Source organism: Canis lupus, chromosome 3 (genome assembly GCF_003254725.2).
Source record: "Canis lupus dingo isolate Sandy chromosome 3, ASM325472v2, whole genome shotgun sequence".
NCBI lineage: Eukaryota > Metazoa > Chordata > Mammalia > Carnivora > Canidae > Canis > Canis lupus.
Window position 1 is genome coordinate 54,981,779 of NC_064245.1, and position 16,148 is coordinate 54,997,926.

General features: G+C 37.8%; 2 protein-coding genes across 3 annotated transcripts in view; one reads left to right on the plus strand and one right to left on the minus strand.

Annotated features, from left to right (window-relative positions):
* TM6SF1 (transmembrane 6 superfamily member 1) overlaps window positions 1–10,913 on the plus strand; it is a 59,737-nt gene extending 48,824 nt beyond the window's left edge. Inside the window, exons 11-12 of one of the 2 annotated variants that reach the window (XR_007409893.1) lie at window positions 9,612–9,692; window positions 10,591–10,913. The gene's annotated coding sequence lies outside the window, so the exon portion shown is untranslated. Of the gene's footprint in view, window positions 1–9,611; window positions 10,428–10,590 lie in introns of those variants that run through there. The other variant, XM_025436883.3, reaches the window with a different exon arrangement.
* Window positions 1–16,148, minus strand: part of HDGFL3 (HDGF like 3) — an 81,132-nt gene that overhangs the window by 23,227 nt on the left and 41,757 nt on the right. The window contains exons 2-3 of the mRNA XM_025436903.3: window positions 5,691–5,767; window positions 47–185 (exon numbers count right to left, since the gene is read on the minus strand). Of these exons, the coding sequence (XP_025292688.1) occupies window positions 47–185; window positions 5,691–5,767 (216 nt within the window). The remainder of the gene's footprint in view (window positions 1–46; window positions 186–5,690; window positions 5,768–16,148) is intronic.

Here is a 16,148-nt window from a genome sequence, read left to right on the forward strand (position 1 = left end):
AGTTAAAACCAAAGAAATGAATTCTAACAATGAAGCAAACCATTACCTGGTACCCAGTAAACTTCACTCCCGGGTTATTCTCTATTTCCCACAATCCTTCATTAAATCCTTTCCGTTTGTTTGACTTTCCAAACTTGTCTTTGTATTCCTTATATGGAAAAAGGTCTTTCGGACCTAAAAATGCACTGCAGAGATACATTAGAAATAGAATTGATACTTTAACCTTCAAATGTAAGCTATTTTTAATATCAATATCAACTAAGGTGTCACAGCATATTTCAGTAAACCAAAGTATACAGAAACCCTCTGAGTTGGGCACATATCACAAAATAGTTTACGTAAATGGGGTGCCTGGGTTGCTTGGTCAGTTAAGTGTCTGCCTTCTGCTCAGGTCATGATCTCAGGGTCCTAAAATGGAGGCCCAAGTGGGCTCCCTGCTTAGTGGGGAGCCTGTTTCTCCCTCTTTCTCTCTCTCTCTCAGCCCCTCCTCCTGTTCATGCTCTCTCTCAAATAAAATAAAAACTTTTTAAAAAGTTTACACATATGCTTCTAGGCATAAAAAAACAGATACCTGGCTATGTAAGCCAGCAACTCTGGAGTGTGCTACTTTGATTTTACTTTTAAATTACCAATTTATTTTTTGTTTTAAAATGGATTTTTAGTTACACATAAAATTTTAAAGATGTCCAAATGCTGATCACTTAAATCATCATCTTAAACTAAGACTTATTTATGCTAATCTTCCATAGGTTAGGGTTTTGTGAGACTTACAGTAAAAATATAAATACTGGATTAAAAAAATGACTAACTCTATGTATCACATTAGTACATTTATTCATTATTCTATAAATTAAAAAATCATATTAGTGATTAATGAGGCACAAACAAGAAAACAATCAGAAGTAGCAAACAGACAGAAGGTTAGACAATTTAAACTTTATCCTAACTTAACCACAACCAGAAAAAGAAAATGAGTTTGAATAAATCCTGGGACTAGCTAATAGATCTGAGCATTCAAACTAGAGTCTTCAGCATTATTACCTATAATATATTAACCTGGTGAATGACACCCAAGAAGCTTACATTTGAAACATTCCTATATTACTCTGTTTGACAAATCTGAACACACATCTATAATGTGTCAGACACTGCTGAGCTGTTGTGGGTTCCGCAGGGAACCAACAGATGAGGATCTCTAACCTCATGGAGCACACGTTCTAGGAGTGCAAGTAGGGCTTGGACAAACAAAAGAAAAAACATAGTACCCTGTGCTAAAATAAAGCAGAGAAAGGGGATGGTAAGATTGAGAGTGGATTTGATAATTTCAGATATATGGATCATGGAAGGCCTCCCTGAGAGAGGGGAGCATCCACCAAGCACAGGCAGGGAGGGAGTTAAGTCCTGCGGTCCCCCAGGGGGAGAGCAGGAGAGGGGAGCAGACTTCAGGAGGAGCAAGTGCAACAGGCCCTGAGGTGGAAGTGCTTGCTGTGTTTAAGAAGGAAGAGGCTGGGGTGGCTAGAGTGAGAGGAGTGAGGGCAGAGCAGGAGGAGAGGTCAGAGTGGGGACCTGGTGGGAGCACAGATCATGTGGGCCTTGAAGGCTGCTACTGAGGCTCAGAGTCAGATTGGAAACCATGAGAGGTTTGAGAAGAGAAGTGACAATTTGTGTTTTCATAGGTGCATCCTGGCTGCTGTGCTGAAAAGAGACTGAAGTGGGTACCACCATAGGAAGAAGCAGGAGAGGGAGAGGCCTGAGTGCCTCCGCGGTTTAGTGCCTGCCCTTGGCCCAGAGTGTAATCCTGGAGTCCGGGATTGAGTCCCACATCAGGCTCCCTGCATGGAGGCTGCTTCTCCCTCTGCCTATGTCTCTGCCTCTCTCTGTGTGTCTCTCATGAATAAATAAATAAAACCTTAAAAGAAAAAAGAAAGAAAGAGGCAGGAGACAAACCAGACTGCTGAAGTAAGGATGAGGACTTGGGCCAGGCTGTAAGAGGTATAGTGGGTGAGAAGCTGCTGGATTCTGAATTCATGCTCAAGAAAGAGTCGATGTGACTGTTAATGGGCTGGCGATGGCACGTGAGAGAAAGGGAGGAGGTGAGTCTGTCTCCAGGGTGTCAGACTGAGAAATTGAAAGAATGGAGTTGGCATTTGCTGAATTGAAAGATTTTTGAGAGAATAAGACTTGAAGGTGAAAAGCTTGGCTTTAGCTGTGAAGTTGAGATCCTGGTTTGACATCCAAGTGAGGAGGTCAAGTTGGCATTTGGAGAGGTGATTCTGGAACTCAGAGGAAGGTCTGAGACTGTAAGTTAACAGTTCACTCTTGATCTTTATAAATTCCATTTTCTGACTGGTTCTTAGTACTGACTCTTCATCGCCTAGCTAATAAAAAACTTCCAAGTTGATGAAAATACCTGGGGAAGCTTTCTGACCCCAACCACCAAAACTCTCTTGACCTTTAATTGCCTGTTCGACAGGATTCTATCTCTCTGAATCCAGGCATAATTTATTAGGTTACTGGACATTTTAATCAAAGGCATATCACTGTCTTGCTTGACAAACAGAACATGAGAAAGAAATGGACTTCGGTATGTCCATTTTACTTTTAGAGAAGTTTGTCATGTATTATTAGACTAAGGTTTTTGACCTTTCTCCAGCATTTGACTCTGTGTGTAGGAATTCACATAGCTCTGGCTGCTAATCAGGGCTGGCCTGTACTCTCATGATGCCACAGAAGACAGGGTTCGTGGTTCAGATGGGCATGTTAGCTGCTGCCGGAAACAAGAGCCCTGAATGAACTGTTCTAAAACAACTTATTTTTGATACACAACCTTGTTTTTTCCTAGATTATAGAAAGATAATTCCACAGATCAAATCTCTCAATCAATTGGTTAACTTTCCTGCATGTTTCACAAATCTTAAAGCATAGGCCAGGAAATAAAATTTTTCAAAGCTTCATGCTCTAAGGATGTTATTTATTTATTTATTTATTTCTTGGCCAAGACTGCCTTGAAAATTGTCCAGACTAAAACTGCTGGGGTTAAGTTACACAGAGCAGAAGAATTTGAGGGCTCCAATTACCTATTTGTGCTTTAGGATAAATTCAAGGCCATGGTCTGAGGAAAATTCTTGTCTGCTTGGGGGTGTTCCTCTGGCTGACCTGCACACAGCTTTCTTGTTAAGTTCTTCACCTTTCATATACTTTTCCCCCCTTTCATATATTTCATTTCAACTTAATTTAACTTAAATTCATCCAACAGCTATTATTTTGAACATTTACCATTGGCCAGGCACTGTGCTAAGCAGTGTGTCCCCTGGAGCAAGCATGCCCCACCCCCAAGTCAGCCTCCAGAGAGGCTGAACACTAGGTACCTCCTAAGGCATACAGTCTTAGGGGCAGGGACACCCAGTACCTAATAAATGCTCTGCTGAAGCAAACTTATGGCAGGTTTTATGAAGTTCATTTTCCTCCAGATGTTTCAAAATCTACTTTTGGATGATCAAACCAGCAAAAAACTCACATATGGACTATATTATACTGCTCCGTGGTGGAACTGCCCTTAGTGAATTGAGCATTGGAAATACTGCCATTGGCTTATATTAAGGATGCTATAAGAAACAGCTCTGTGAAACCCTTCACATTGTTCACTGAAATGATCCTGTTACATTCACCAGCAATACACTAGGTGGCAAGCTCGTTATTTATAGTGCTTTAAGGAATGCCTAGAAAATGTTTACTAAGTAAATAAAAATGACCACATAATATTAGTAAATGGTTGATTTGTCCTATATAGTGGAAATGTGATAATCTTGTTTATTAAATCCTGCCTGGTCCCAGAAATACATTCAAATCATTTGGAAACAGGTCCTAGAGAAAAAAGCAAAATAATGGTACAGATTAACATGGAAAAAGGAATGAGGCAAATAGAAAAATATGTATCATAAAGCCCTTTACCCTTATAGGTAAAACATTTATCTTTAAGCTCTCTAGCACTCTAAGGAGGAAAACATGGTAAGGTGCATAGTATGTACACAGTGTCTATTCAATAAAAACAAAAGAAAATAAAACCAACTTTCTGAAAGAAACACAACTATTTCTTACATGAAGCCAAGAAATAAATATGTCTTAAGGGCTCTCTCTCCTGGTTAGCTCTTTTTCTCTCTTTTTAAAAATTTTTATTTTTTTAAAAAAGATTTATTTTTATTTAGAGAGAGAGCACAAGTTGGGGGAGGGAGAGAGAGACTCTCTAGCAGACTCTGTGGTGAGCATAGAGCCCAACACAGGGCTCAATCTCATGACCCTGAGATCATGATTGGAGTCAAAATTAAGCATCAGACACTCAACCAAATGAGCCACCCAGGCGAAAAGGTCAGAGTTGCAGAGACAACAAGCTAAGAAAAAAATTCGTGCCTGGCTCTACTATATTCAAATGAACATATGGGATGACCCTGAATTTGAAGACTTGTGAGACTTCATAGTAGTTTTTAGCTTTCCGCACATATGCAATTCCTATTCCATTTATGTCCTTGTTGTGACTGACCATACACATTTTTATTGTGTCAAGACTGCCAACCATCTCCTAGGATCTACCATCTTCTGTCTTTTATTTATGGATTACTATTTCCAGCTTTTTCCCTATTTAAGTTGCCCAGCTAGAGACTAGGTTTCCCAATTCCTTACAGTAACATGTGGTCGCATGACTGAGTTTTTGCCACTGCAAAGAATAATGAAAGTGTAAGTGATATGTGCACCTTCCTTGTCATCTCCTTACAAAGAAGTTGCTTGTTGCGCAGCCTGGGTGGCTCAGCGGTTTAGCGCCTGCCTTCAGTCCAGGGCATGATCCTGGAGACCCAGGATCGGGTCCCACATCGGGGTCCCTGCATGGAGCCTGCTTCTTCCTCTGCCTGTGTCTCTGCCTCTCTCTCTCTCTCTCTCTCTCTCTCTGGGTTTCTCATGAATAAATAAATAAAATCTTAAAAAAAAAAAAAAAGAAGTTTCTTGTTCTTCATGTTTTCTCTTTCCCCCTTCCCTCTACCTGGAAGCTGCACAGATGTTGCTAAGCCCTGTTTTGTCAGTTTGTTTTTAAATAAGCAGGCAAGGGCAACACTCCAGGGAAAGGCAGGACTATGTGACTGACCCAGAAGGAACCTGGGTCCCTAGAGCAGAGTAGCCTACCCTCCTTGATCTACTTGCCCATTTCTGGACTGTTTCAAAAGAAAGAAAGAAATTTCTATATTATATGAGACACTGTATTTTCAGGTTCCTTTACTTAACAGTTTAGTCTGCACTTTAACCAATAAAATGTTAGAACCTTATTAAGTTGGTATGTTTGCTTCAGGGTTCAACAAATTGAAAAAGCCTGAGACAACATAACTTTATTGTACAAAATATAAATGGGAACTATACAAAACCGGGGAAAGGAATCACTGAGAGTAGTAAGGAGACTACTCTAGGACTTAAAAGTGTCCTAAAGGAGATTCTGGGTGATGTCCAACATTTACACAGAAAGAACATTCAAAAGCAAAATGAATGAAAAATCTTCACATTAAGAAAAATACATTATTAAGCTCGGTAATTTTATATAATTGTGATCCTTTTAAGAACATATAAAATGTTATAGATCAGGTATAAACAATATAGTCTGGTAGAGCCAAATTAGAGCTCTTGAAGCTTTAAGTTGTTTGTTGACTTACGTTTCATGGGTGCCAAAAAAGAAGATAGGATACTTGTTTGCTGGGGGCTTCACAGCTCCCTCTGGGAGTTCATCAATCTGTGAAAGACAAATTTAGTTATTAAATATTCATCTAAATCATGTAAAAATAGCATAAACATGATATAAACATTGTTCTGATAATTTCAAAATAAAATTATTCTAATCAAAATTCCAATATTTTTTTTGAACCTTACAAATGATTCCAAAGTTCATATTTGATCCATCACATGGAGAGTAACACTATAAATTGATTATAACCATTATGGTAATTTATAATCAGGAGCCAAAACTACTCATTTCTTTTGACTTAATAAAATTACTGCTGGGAGTCTGTCCTAGTGAAATTTTAAAAAGTATCAACAAAAAAACATAAAAAGATACACTTTGGAGATAGTGAATTTTTACACACACACACACACACACACACACACACACACACACCCAGAAACGTGTTGCATCATAGAGATTATGGAAAATTAACTTGATGGAATATATTGTCATTAAAAATTATCAACTCTTGCCTAGACTACCGCAAGTCTCTCTCTCCCATTTAAGCTAGAATTTACCTTTTTAAAAATTTTTAATTCTTTTAAAAATAGGCTTGACTCCAGTATGGAGCCCAACATGGGTGTCAAACTCAGAACCCTCAGATTAAGACCTGAGCTGAGATCAAGAGTCTGATGCCCAACCGAATGAACCAGCCAGGCACCTCTAGAATCACCTTTTAAAATGCACATTTGATTATCTCACTTTCTTGCTTCATATCCTTCTATAGCTTCTTATTGCTTATAGCATTTTTAGCTATGCATATGAAACCTCTGGAACTTAAAGAAATATACACTTCCATGCTCCCCCAGAGACCTACTGACTCTTATATATAGCTGGGGTTGAGAACCTCTAATAAGGTAAAGTTGAAATTCCTTAGCTATTATACAGGCATATTCATAATTCCTTACAGTGTTTCAGGAAATGGCCCTTGACTCACAAATCTCCATCTGCAGCTCCAGCCTTTCCTTTGAACTCCTATAATTCTGACAGGATTATGTTGAACTGCAGGCAGGTAACTGCCAATGTCTACAAACCACATGCATTTACAGGTCTTTAAGCTGCCAAAATCAAAGAAAAGGCTACGAAGAGGAGGAGAGGCACACCTGCAGTTGAGAGAGCAAGAAACAGGGCTTGTCTCCTGAGGAGACCCATAGGCCTCCTTTCCTCACACAGGGCAGCAGCCTGCAGATTACACTACCGCTCGTTCACGTCAGAGTAGACACTCTGTGTACAGAGGAAAGATGAACTTCAAGTCTAGAAAACGTTAAGTCCTGCTTCTGATTTAAACTGTGATAGCAAAGGTATTACCTCATATCTTGGGGCCTTGACTTTCACATCTCTCAAATGTGGTGGGTGCAGTTGGTGACTTCTAGATTTCCTTCAAGTCCTAAAATACCATGGCTTGTCAAAAACTAAATTAATTTCCCCTGTTTTTGTTTACTATCTTAATTACTGGTACAAACCTTAATCTTGTTAGTTATTTCCTCAAGCCCCGTATTCAGTTTTTCACCTAATTCTCCCAGTTCAGCTCCAGAAAGGTCTCTTAAATTGATCACCATTCTCTTAGTGAATTTCGTTCCTTAAACAAGTTCTTATGCTCTTTCAACATGGCCACTATAGTAGCCTTCAGAAGTATTTCCTTGTCTCCAAGCTTTTTCCTGTTACCTACTATATAACTTCTGTGAAAACCTTGTGGGTGTTACATTCAATACTACCCTAACAAAAACAATTTAAAATGAATTAATTTCATTTGAATCAATTCATTAAACATCCAATAATGTGTGTGAGATAATATATGGTGAAAAACATGACATAAAATTTTCTAATTTAGCCATTTTCAAATGTATAGTTCAGTAGTAATGATATTCACATTACTGTGAAACAGATCTCCAGAAAGCGGGTAACTAGATTTTTAATGGAGAAAAAATAGAACTTAAAATGGCAATGCATGTTAAGTATGTGGTAAGCATACCATCTGACAAAACACCACCACATCAAGTTTTTGTCACTCTTATAAAATAACTAAAAGTAAACAGTTCAAAAAGACATCTTTTAAAATTTTCTTTCCAAAAGAAATACAACTTTTGGTTAAACTTTTCATTTACTATAATGTTACATAAGTAATATCTAGTGCAGAGGTTGCAGAGTGATGGCCCTTGGGCAATTTCTGGCCTAAAGGTAAGTTCTGTTTGGCTCATACAGTGTTTTGTTTTTTAAAGTAAATTAGTTCCAACACTTTAAAATGAGAAGATTCACATTAAAATCCAGATTAATAGTTTCCGAAAAAAAAACTTAAAGACAGATAAGCAAGCATTCCCACAAGGCAACAATTCGCCAACATTTTCAATAGTATGTGCCCTTTAGACAAAGTATGTGCCACCTTTACACAAAATATGTGCCCTCGGTATGTTACATACCCACCACTCTCTTGATGGTGTTGTAAATGCCTGCGTTCCTTACTCATATTGCTTACCTGGCCCCTTGGAATATGTGAGTTTGTGCCCCTGTAATAAATACTGTCAAAAATAGTAGAATGGGCCTTACCACCATGCTGGTTCCACAAGAAAGGTATTAAATAATGTGTTGACATGTACTCACTGCATTTTATTGAGAGTCTTGTTTTTAACTCTTTCGAATTTATACTTTGGCAATTTTGGAATAACAAGTTGTTCAAGTATATACACCTTCCTGAACCAATTAAAAAGTACCTCTCAGGACACCTGGGTGGCTCAGGGTGTGATCCTGGGTGGAGTCCCAGGGTCGAGTCCCACACTGGGCTCCCTGCATGGAGCCTGCTTCTCCCTCTGCCTGTGTCTCTGCCTCTCTCTCTCTCTCTCTCTCTGCGTCTGAGTAAATAAATAAAATCTTTAAAAAAAAAAAAAAAAAAAAGGAAAGTGTTCCTCCCAGGCACTGTTTTTTGGCTCCTATAATGATAGCAAGTGGCAACAGAACTTTATTTTCAGGGGTTTTTTTGGTTTTGTTTTTTCACTGTTTCTGTTTTCCTGATTTTGTACTTTGTATTTTTACTTTTGTTTCTAGTTTTTGGCTATTTTTGTTTTTTGTTTTTTTGGGTTTTTTTAAAGATTTTATTAATTTATTCATGAGAGACACACACAGAGAGAGGCACAGAGACACAGGCAGAGGGAGAAGCAGGCTCCATGCAAGGAGCCTAACATGGGACTCGATCCCAGGACTCCAGGGTCACACCCTGGGCTGAAGGCGGTGCTAAACTGCTGAGCCACCTGGGCTGCCCCTATTTTTGGTTTTGATTCTGGTTTGCACACAGCCAATGTGTTATTCCCCATTACAAGATGATATGGTGACCTCTTGTCTTTTGAATATGACATGACAAAGAGTCTGGTATATTAGTGTTTTACTTTGTAGAAGAATGTCTTGCTTCTACTAGAAGAAAAGCCCTTTGGAGACCTAGATCAGTGAATGTGTGTATTCTGTTTCCTTTAACCTGTAGTTAAGTTTTAGACCTGAAGTCATAAGCTCTCTCTGTTTGTACTTGAAATAGCATATTTTATCCCTCCTTCTGTGATTTTGAAACATTTTTCTACTTTGGGAGAGGGTCCTAATAAATTTGATCTAATTTTCTTAAAAGAGCTCTTTTTATTGATTTAGAGATACTAATACAACTTAGAAAAATCTAATATAAACGAAAAATATGTAAAAATATGCACATTTATATATATATATAAGGTTTCCTTATATTAATATATAATATAAGGAAATATAAAAATCTAATATAAACTAAGAATCCTCAGGGGGAAAGAAAAGTGAATGTACAGTACTTTAAATTTGGTAGCCTTATTGTTCTTTATTTATTTGTCTGCTTTGATCATTGCAGAGATACTCAGAGGATGTCAGATGGAAACCAAGCTTCTATCCCTTGAGTCTACAAGTCTACAGCCCTATGGGAGGGAGGCAGGTAACCTCTTATTTCCTAGGAAACCTCAGAGCTTCATCCCTGGACCTTCACCATTAGTGTTACTTGGAACTCATTAGAAATGCTAGTTCTCAGTGCAGAACCCTGGCCAACTGACTTAGACACCTTGGGAGTTAAGTGTTTTAAGAAGCCTCCAGCTGATTTCGAAATACATTATAAGACTTTTCATCCTCTTACTGTTGTTCCTGTGGGTGGATTGCCTTCATTTCTTGTGATTAATATAAGTCCCACCATATCGTAGGATTTTTGCACTGAGATTGCAAAAATGCACCAATGCAGGATTGCTTTCCTAATGTTTTAAAATGTATAAAATATCAACATTTCATTTTTTTTTAAAGATTGTATTTATTTGAGAGAGAGGGAGAGCACAAGCAGGGGGAGGCAAAGGGGAAGAGGGAGAGGGAGAAGCAGATACCCCACTGAGCAGGGAGCTTGACACAGGGCTCCATCCCAGGACCCTGGGATCATGACTCAAGCGAAAGGCAGATAGATGCTTAACCGGCCGAGCCACCCAGGTGCCCCAACATTTCTATTTTTTATTAAAAGAGTATTGTGTTATATTAAGTGTGGTGACCTTCTAAGAAAAACATCCTTCTCCCAGAAACTAATAGGTCAGAGGCATCTGTATAAAAAAAAAAAAAAAATCCAAATTTCAGTAATCAAAATGAACAAATCAGACTGGTTGATAATTTTGGTGTAAAAACAACTTTGAAAAAAAAAAACAATGTTGTCTGGATTTAATCATTGTAGAATGTAATATAAGCAAATGTTTTATTTTTTTAAGTAAAATTTGGGTTTATTTTCTCATGACGAGACTTATTACATTGGAACTTCTTTTTTTTTTTAAATATTTTTTTAAATTTTTATCTATTTATGATAGTCACAGAGAGAGAAAGAGAGGCAGAGACACAGGCAGAGAGAAGCAGGCTCCATGCACCGGGAGCCCGACGTGGGAATCGATCCCGGGTCTCCAGGATCGTGCCCTAGGCCAAAGGCAGGCGCCAAACCGCTGCGCCACCCAGGGATCCCTACATTGGAACTTCTTAAACAGGTTTACTAACAGGCTACTATTACTTCCACATAATGTTAAAGATTAAAGAAAACGTAAATGAACTATATTTCTGACAAACTTTTCTATATCAACAATAATTAGATTCTGTGGTATGTTAGATTAAACTTAATTTCCAAAAAAAAAATAAATAAATAAACTTAATTTCCAATCATTAACTTTAGGATGTTGGACTAGTATTGAATTGAATTAATTAATGGATAATCTTTGCATCCTTGAATAATTTCTAAATAAAATAGAATACGGAAACATTGGTAACCATGTGTAGTTTTAAAATACATAGAATTAAAAAAATACATAGAATTTTAACTTTTATGTGTTATGTAGTGACTATTTTTGCTACTCTAAGAAGGCAGAGAAAGAATATGTGCATTATATTTGTCCATAAGCTTTGATGGTTTGCTGAAACAGTGTTTATGACAATAATTCCTCAAATAACTGACTTTCTGTGAAACAGAGGTTACTTTGTTAAAATGATAAATATGGAGATTGAGACTACTAACAATAATGGCACAGAAGTATAACCAGGTAGGCAAGGTAATGGGATGTATTTGTGCTTATTAAAGGGAAAAGATTAGTTTTGTACTTGAAGTCAAGCACCTGGGTTGTTCCAGCATGTGGGAAAGGATTAAGGAGGATAAAACCCAGATGAATATTGAAAGCTGTAGGTTTGTAGAAAGGAAAGTTTATTTGCTTTGGACTATAAAACTGCAAATAGTCTAAAAATGTTGCCAAAGTTGGTTCAGTTTTTTTTAATTGAACTGCAACTGACATACAATATCCTATTGGTTTCTCGTGTACATCATATCTGTCAACATTTTTATATATTATGAAATGATCCACACAGTTTGTTGCCATCTGTCACCACAGAGAGTCACCACAATATTAGGGACTCTACATCCCATGACTTATCACTAAATCTGTACCTTTCAGTTCTCTTCATCTATTCTGTCTGCCCCATCTTCTACCCCTCCTTAGTCTTGTAACCAACAGTTTCTTCTATCTATGAGTCTCCGTTTTGTTTTTCAATTTTATAAGTTTCTGGAATTTGTCCATTTGCTTTTTAGATTCCACATACAAGTGAAATCATAGGGGATCCCTGGGTGGCGCAGCAGTTTAGCGCCTGCCTTTGGCCCAGGGCGCGATCCTGGAGACCCGGGATAGAGTCCCACATCGGGCTCCCGGTGCATGGAGCCTGCTTCTCCCTCTGCCTGTGTCTCTGCCTCTCTCTCTCTCACTGTGTGCCTATCATAAATAAAATAAAATAAAATAAAAAATTAAAAAAAAAAACAAGTGAAATCATATAGTATTTGTCTTTCTCTGGCTTACTTCACTTATTAATACCTTCTAGCTCCATTCATGTTGTCACAAATGACAAGGTTTCATCTTTTTTATGGGTGAACAATATTCCACTGTATACATATACCAAATCTTAATCAAATCATCTATTGACAAATATTTAGATTACTTTTATATTTGGCTTTATAAATGATGCTACAATAAACAGGGATGCATATATCTCTACAAATTGGTATTTTCATTTTCTTTGGATAAATACCCAGCAGTGGAATTGCTGGCTTGTACAATATTTCTATTAGTTTTTTGAGGAAGCTCCTCACTGTTTTTCATAGTGTCTGCATTTACATTCCCGCAACAGGGTATAAGCGTTCCCTTTTTTCTACATATTCGCCAAAACTTGTTATTTTTGTCATTTTGATATAGCTGGCTCAGTTTTTATGACTTACTCATAAAGATTAAAAAGGGTGAGCTTAAAAATCCACTAATACTTATTAATACAAAACCAGAATTTGGTTTTCTCTGTTAAATTACAAATTGGTGTTGGAGTATCCTGTCTATTGCTAACAAGATATGGTTTAAAAAAAACGGGGAGGTACTCCTTACTCTCAGAAAATCAGCATAGTTAGCAGATATCATATTTCACTAGAATAACTTCCTAGACTTTGTGCTATCATATCCTTAAATTTGTTTTTAAACAAACAAAAGTTCCTCGCTAAATAGTTAAGGGTTAAAAAAAAAGTTAAGGGTTCTTAAAAAAAAAAGTTGAGTTACTATCATCTGTGTTAATTTAAAACATTATAACTTGAAGCCATTATTCATTATTCTCAAATTTCTAAGTTCCTGTCCTAATATAATCAAGTGACCCTCTCTGAGAACTCTTGTGATGCTGCTGAGATCAGAGTACTCCCTGGGAAACAAATTATTTGGCTCAGATTGTGGTGTAAGGTCTGAAGCTCAATATTGCAAGCCGACCACATTATTCGAAAAAGCCACCCACATTGTTCTATGGGAGCCCTGCTCTAGACACTACAAAGCCCACCTGCTGGTTGTTCACTTTCTTCGTCAGTGCCATTCCCGCATGGCCCTGTGTGGCACGTGGTGTCCTATTCCTCTGGGATGTGAGTGTATGTAATTAATAAGCTGTGGTCTGTCTCATCTGTCCAGATACACATTGAGGCAGTCCCATAACTATACAGTAGGGATCCTTCTCTCAGCAATAGGGTGAATGAGAAGGGATGAGAACACAGAAAGGCACCAACACCAGGGAATCTAATCAGGATACTGGGGGCAAGGAGTTCCACACTGTGGCTCAAATTTCTAAGTGTGGTAGCTTAACGGTTTCATTCATTGTAGTCCACACAGTAGGTGAAGGTGAGGGTAGAGTGGAGGGTGAGGAGTCCTAAGAGCCAGAAGGGTAAACAAAGATACCCAAGCTCTCTCCTCCAGTAACGCCTTTTCTCTCAGAAGTGCCCCCAGGCCTATTCCCTTACTTTGTTCAACTCTGCTTAAAGAGTGCCTCATCGGAGACACTTCCTTACAACGCAATTAAAAATGGCACCTCTTCCCCTGTCATTCTCTATTTCCTTATTCTGCTTTATTTTTATTCTGAGAATTGTCCTGACACTGAGTATTTTGTTTGCCTCTTCACATTAGAATATAATCCCTATGCAGGGGAAACGTGTTCTTCATCACAGCAGTTGCTCAACTGCCTAAAGCAGTGCCTGCTACATGGGAGGTACATAATAAATATTCCTTGGGGACCAAGGTTTCTTAAGACCTGAAGAAGTCTCACTCACAAAGGGAGAGAATTAGAGATCCCAACTAAGATAGAGAAGAGAAAGCATCAATAGTAGATTACTAAGAAAAATTGTTCTGAAGTTATAATCTCTATATATATTTTTTTAAATATTTTATTTATTTATTCGTGAGAGACAGAGAAAGACAGAGAGGTAGAGACACAGGCAGAGGGAGAAGCAGGCTCCATGCAGAGAGCCTGATGTGGGACTTGATCCCGGGACTCTAGAATTATGCCCTGGGCCGAAGGCAGCACCAAACCGCTGAGCCACCCAGGGATCCCCTGAAGTTATAATATAAAGGAGTCTCTATGCTTAAGAAAAAAAGTAGGAATAACAAGCAAACTTGTCTGAGTATGCCAATAAGAAAGATTTGGGGGGCTAGCTGAAAAGAATATTGAAAAGAATACAGAGGGGAAAAAAAGACTATTTTAGGCATCAAAGTGTATAAAGTGAAGTTACAGAGGGAAAAAAAAAACTTGTGATGTTGTAATAAAAATGGCTTTAGATAAAGAGAGTACTACAAAGGAGTCAAAAGATTTACTGCAGGGTAAGAGGAAAGCACATTATGGAAAAAGGAAATGTGCACAAGATAAAGGGAAAAGAATTCTTAAAATGTGACTATATTTGGCTTAATAAACAGGTTATTCATCAATTTAATATTTGAAAGTAACACTCTGTTAAAGAATCACAAACATAACTATATGGAAATAGTTTCCAAAATAACAATTCAAAAAAATCTCTAGTAAACTAGACACTAATATCTTTAAGTATATAAAAACCACCACCTATTAGCTGAAAGAGCAGTTTTATAAAGACATTTTGGTTTTTACTCCATAAAACTTTCATAAACTTTGACAATTTTATCTTTAAAGCATTTAAAATTTTTTTTATTTATTTGACAGAGGGAGCACAAGACAAGCAAGGGGGAGCAGTAGAGAGAGGGGGAAAAGGAGTCTCCTTACTGAGCAAGGAGCCCGACATGGGGCTCAATCACAGGACCCTGGGATCATGACCTAAGCCAAGGGCAGACACTTTACCAACTAAGCCTCAGGTACCCCAACAATTTTATCTTTAAAAGAATTATAAATAATTTTGAGAAGTAGAGATATACTTAAAAGGCAGTGTTTTTAACATTGTGGTAGGCTCTATGGAAGGGATAGGGCAGATAATTTATTGTCATCCCTCATTAGTATTGCTGATTCTGGAGAAGGAGCATATGTTGGGTATTATGACTCATCCTTCATCCTCAGTATACCTTAGGGAGAGCCAGTCTCTGACAATTGGAAAAACTCAGGTTGAATAGTAAGAAATAAAGGATATTCCCTAAACTCTCCCTCAGTCCCCAGTCTTCTAAGCAACTGTCCACATGAATTCTATTTTGAAGAGGTATAAAATACACTCATTCTTAGGGTTTATGTTCACTTTTATCAAGGTAAAAATTTACATGTAGTGAAATATACTCATTTTAAATTAATAATAATAATTTGATACATCATAAACCCATATAACCAAACCTAATCAAGTACATAACATCTAAGTCATTTCAGAAAGTTTCCTCATACTCCCTACTAGTAATTTCCTGCCCACCAAAGGCAACCACTTTCCTGATTTCTATCACCACAGGTTAGTTTTGCCTGTTCCCAAACTTAAAAAAAAAAAAAAAAGTAAATAAGGAAGAAGTCTTTGGTTATTGGCTTCTTTTGCTCAGTGTATGTTTTGTTTTGTTTTAGATTTATCTATTTATTTTAGAGAGAGAGAGTGAGAGAAAGAGCACAAGGAGGGAGAGGCAAAAAGGGAGAGGGAGAAACTCAAGCAGACTCCACAGGGAGCTTGGAGCCCAACACAGGGCTTGAACCCATGACCCCAAGATCATGATCTAAACCAAAACCAAGAGTCTGCCACTTAACTGACTGTGCCACCCAGGCACTTGCTCAATAAATTACATATATATAAGTAGTTTATTCTTCTATACTGCCAGGTAATCTTCCACTGCAGCTGTTCACCTGTGGATGTACTGATGGACATTTGTATTGTGTCCAGGTTTGGCTATCGTGAATGAAACTGCTATAAACATTCTTGCACTTTTTTTTTTTTGGACATATGCTTTCACTTCTCTTGGATAAATATACCCAGGAGTAGGATTACAGGGTAAAGCACAGGTAAATGTTTAATTCTGAGAGAAACTGCTAGACTATTTTCTAAAGTGGTTATTCTATCATATTGTTCTCTCAAATAATACATGAGAGCTCCGGTTGCTCTACATCCTAACCAATA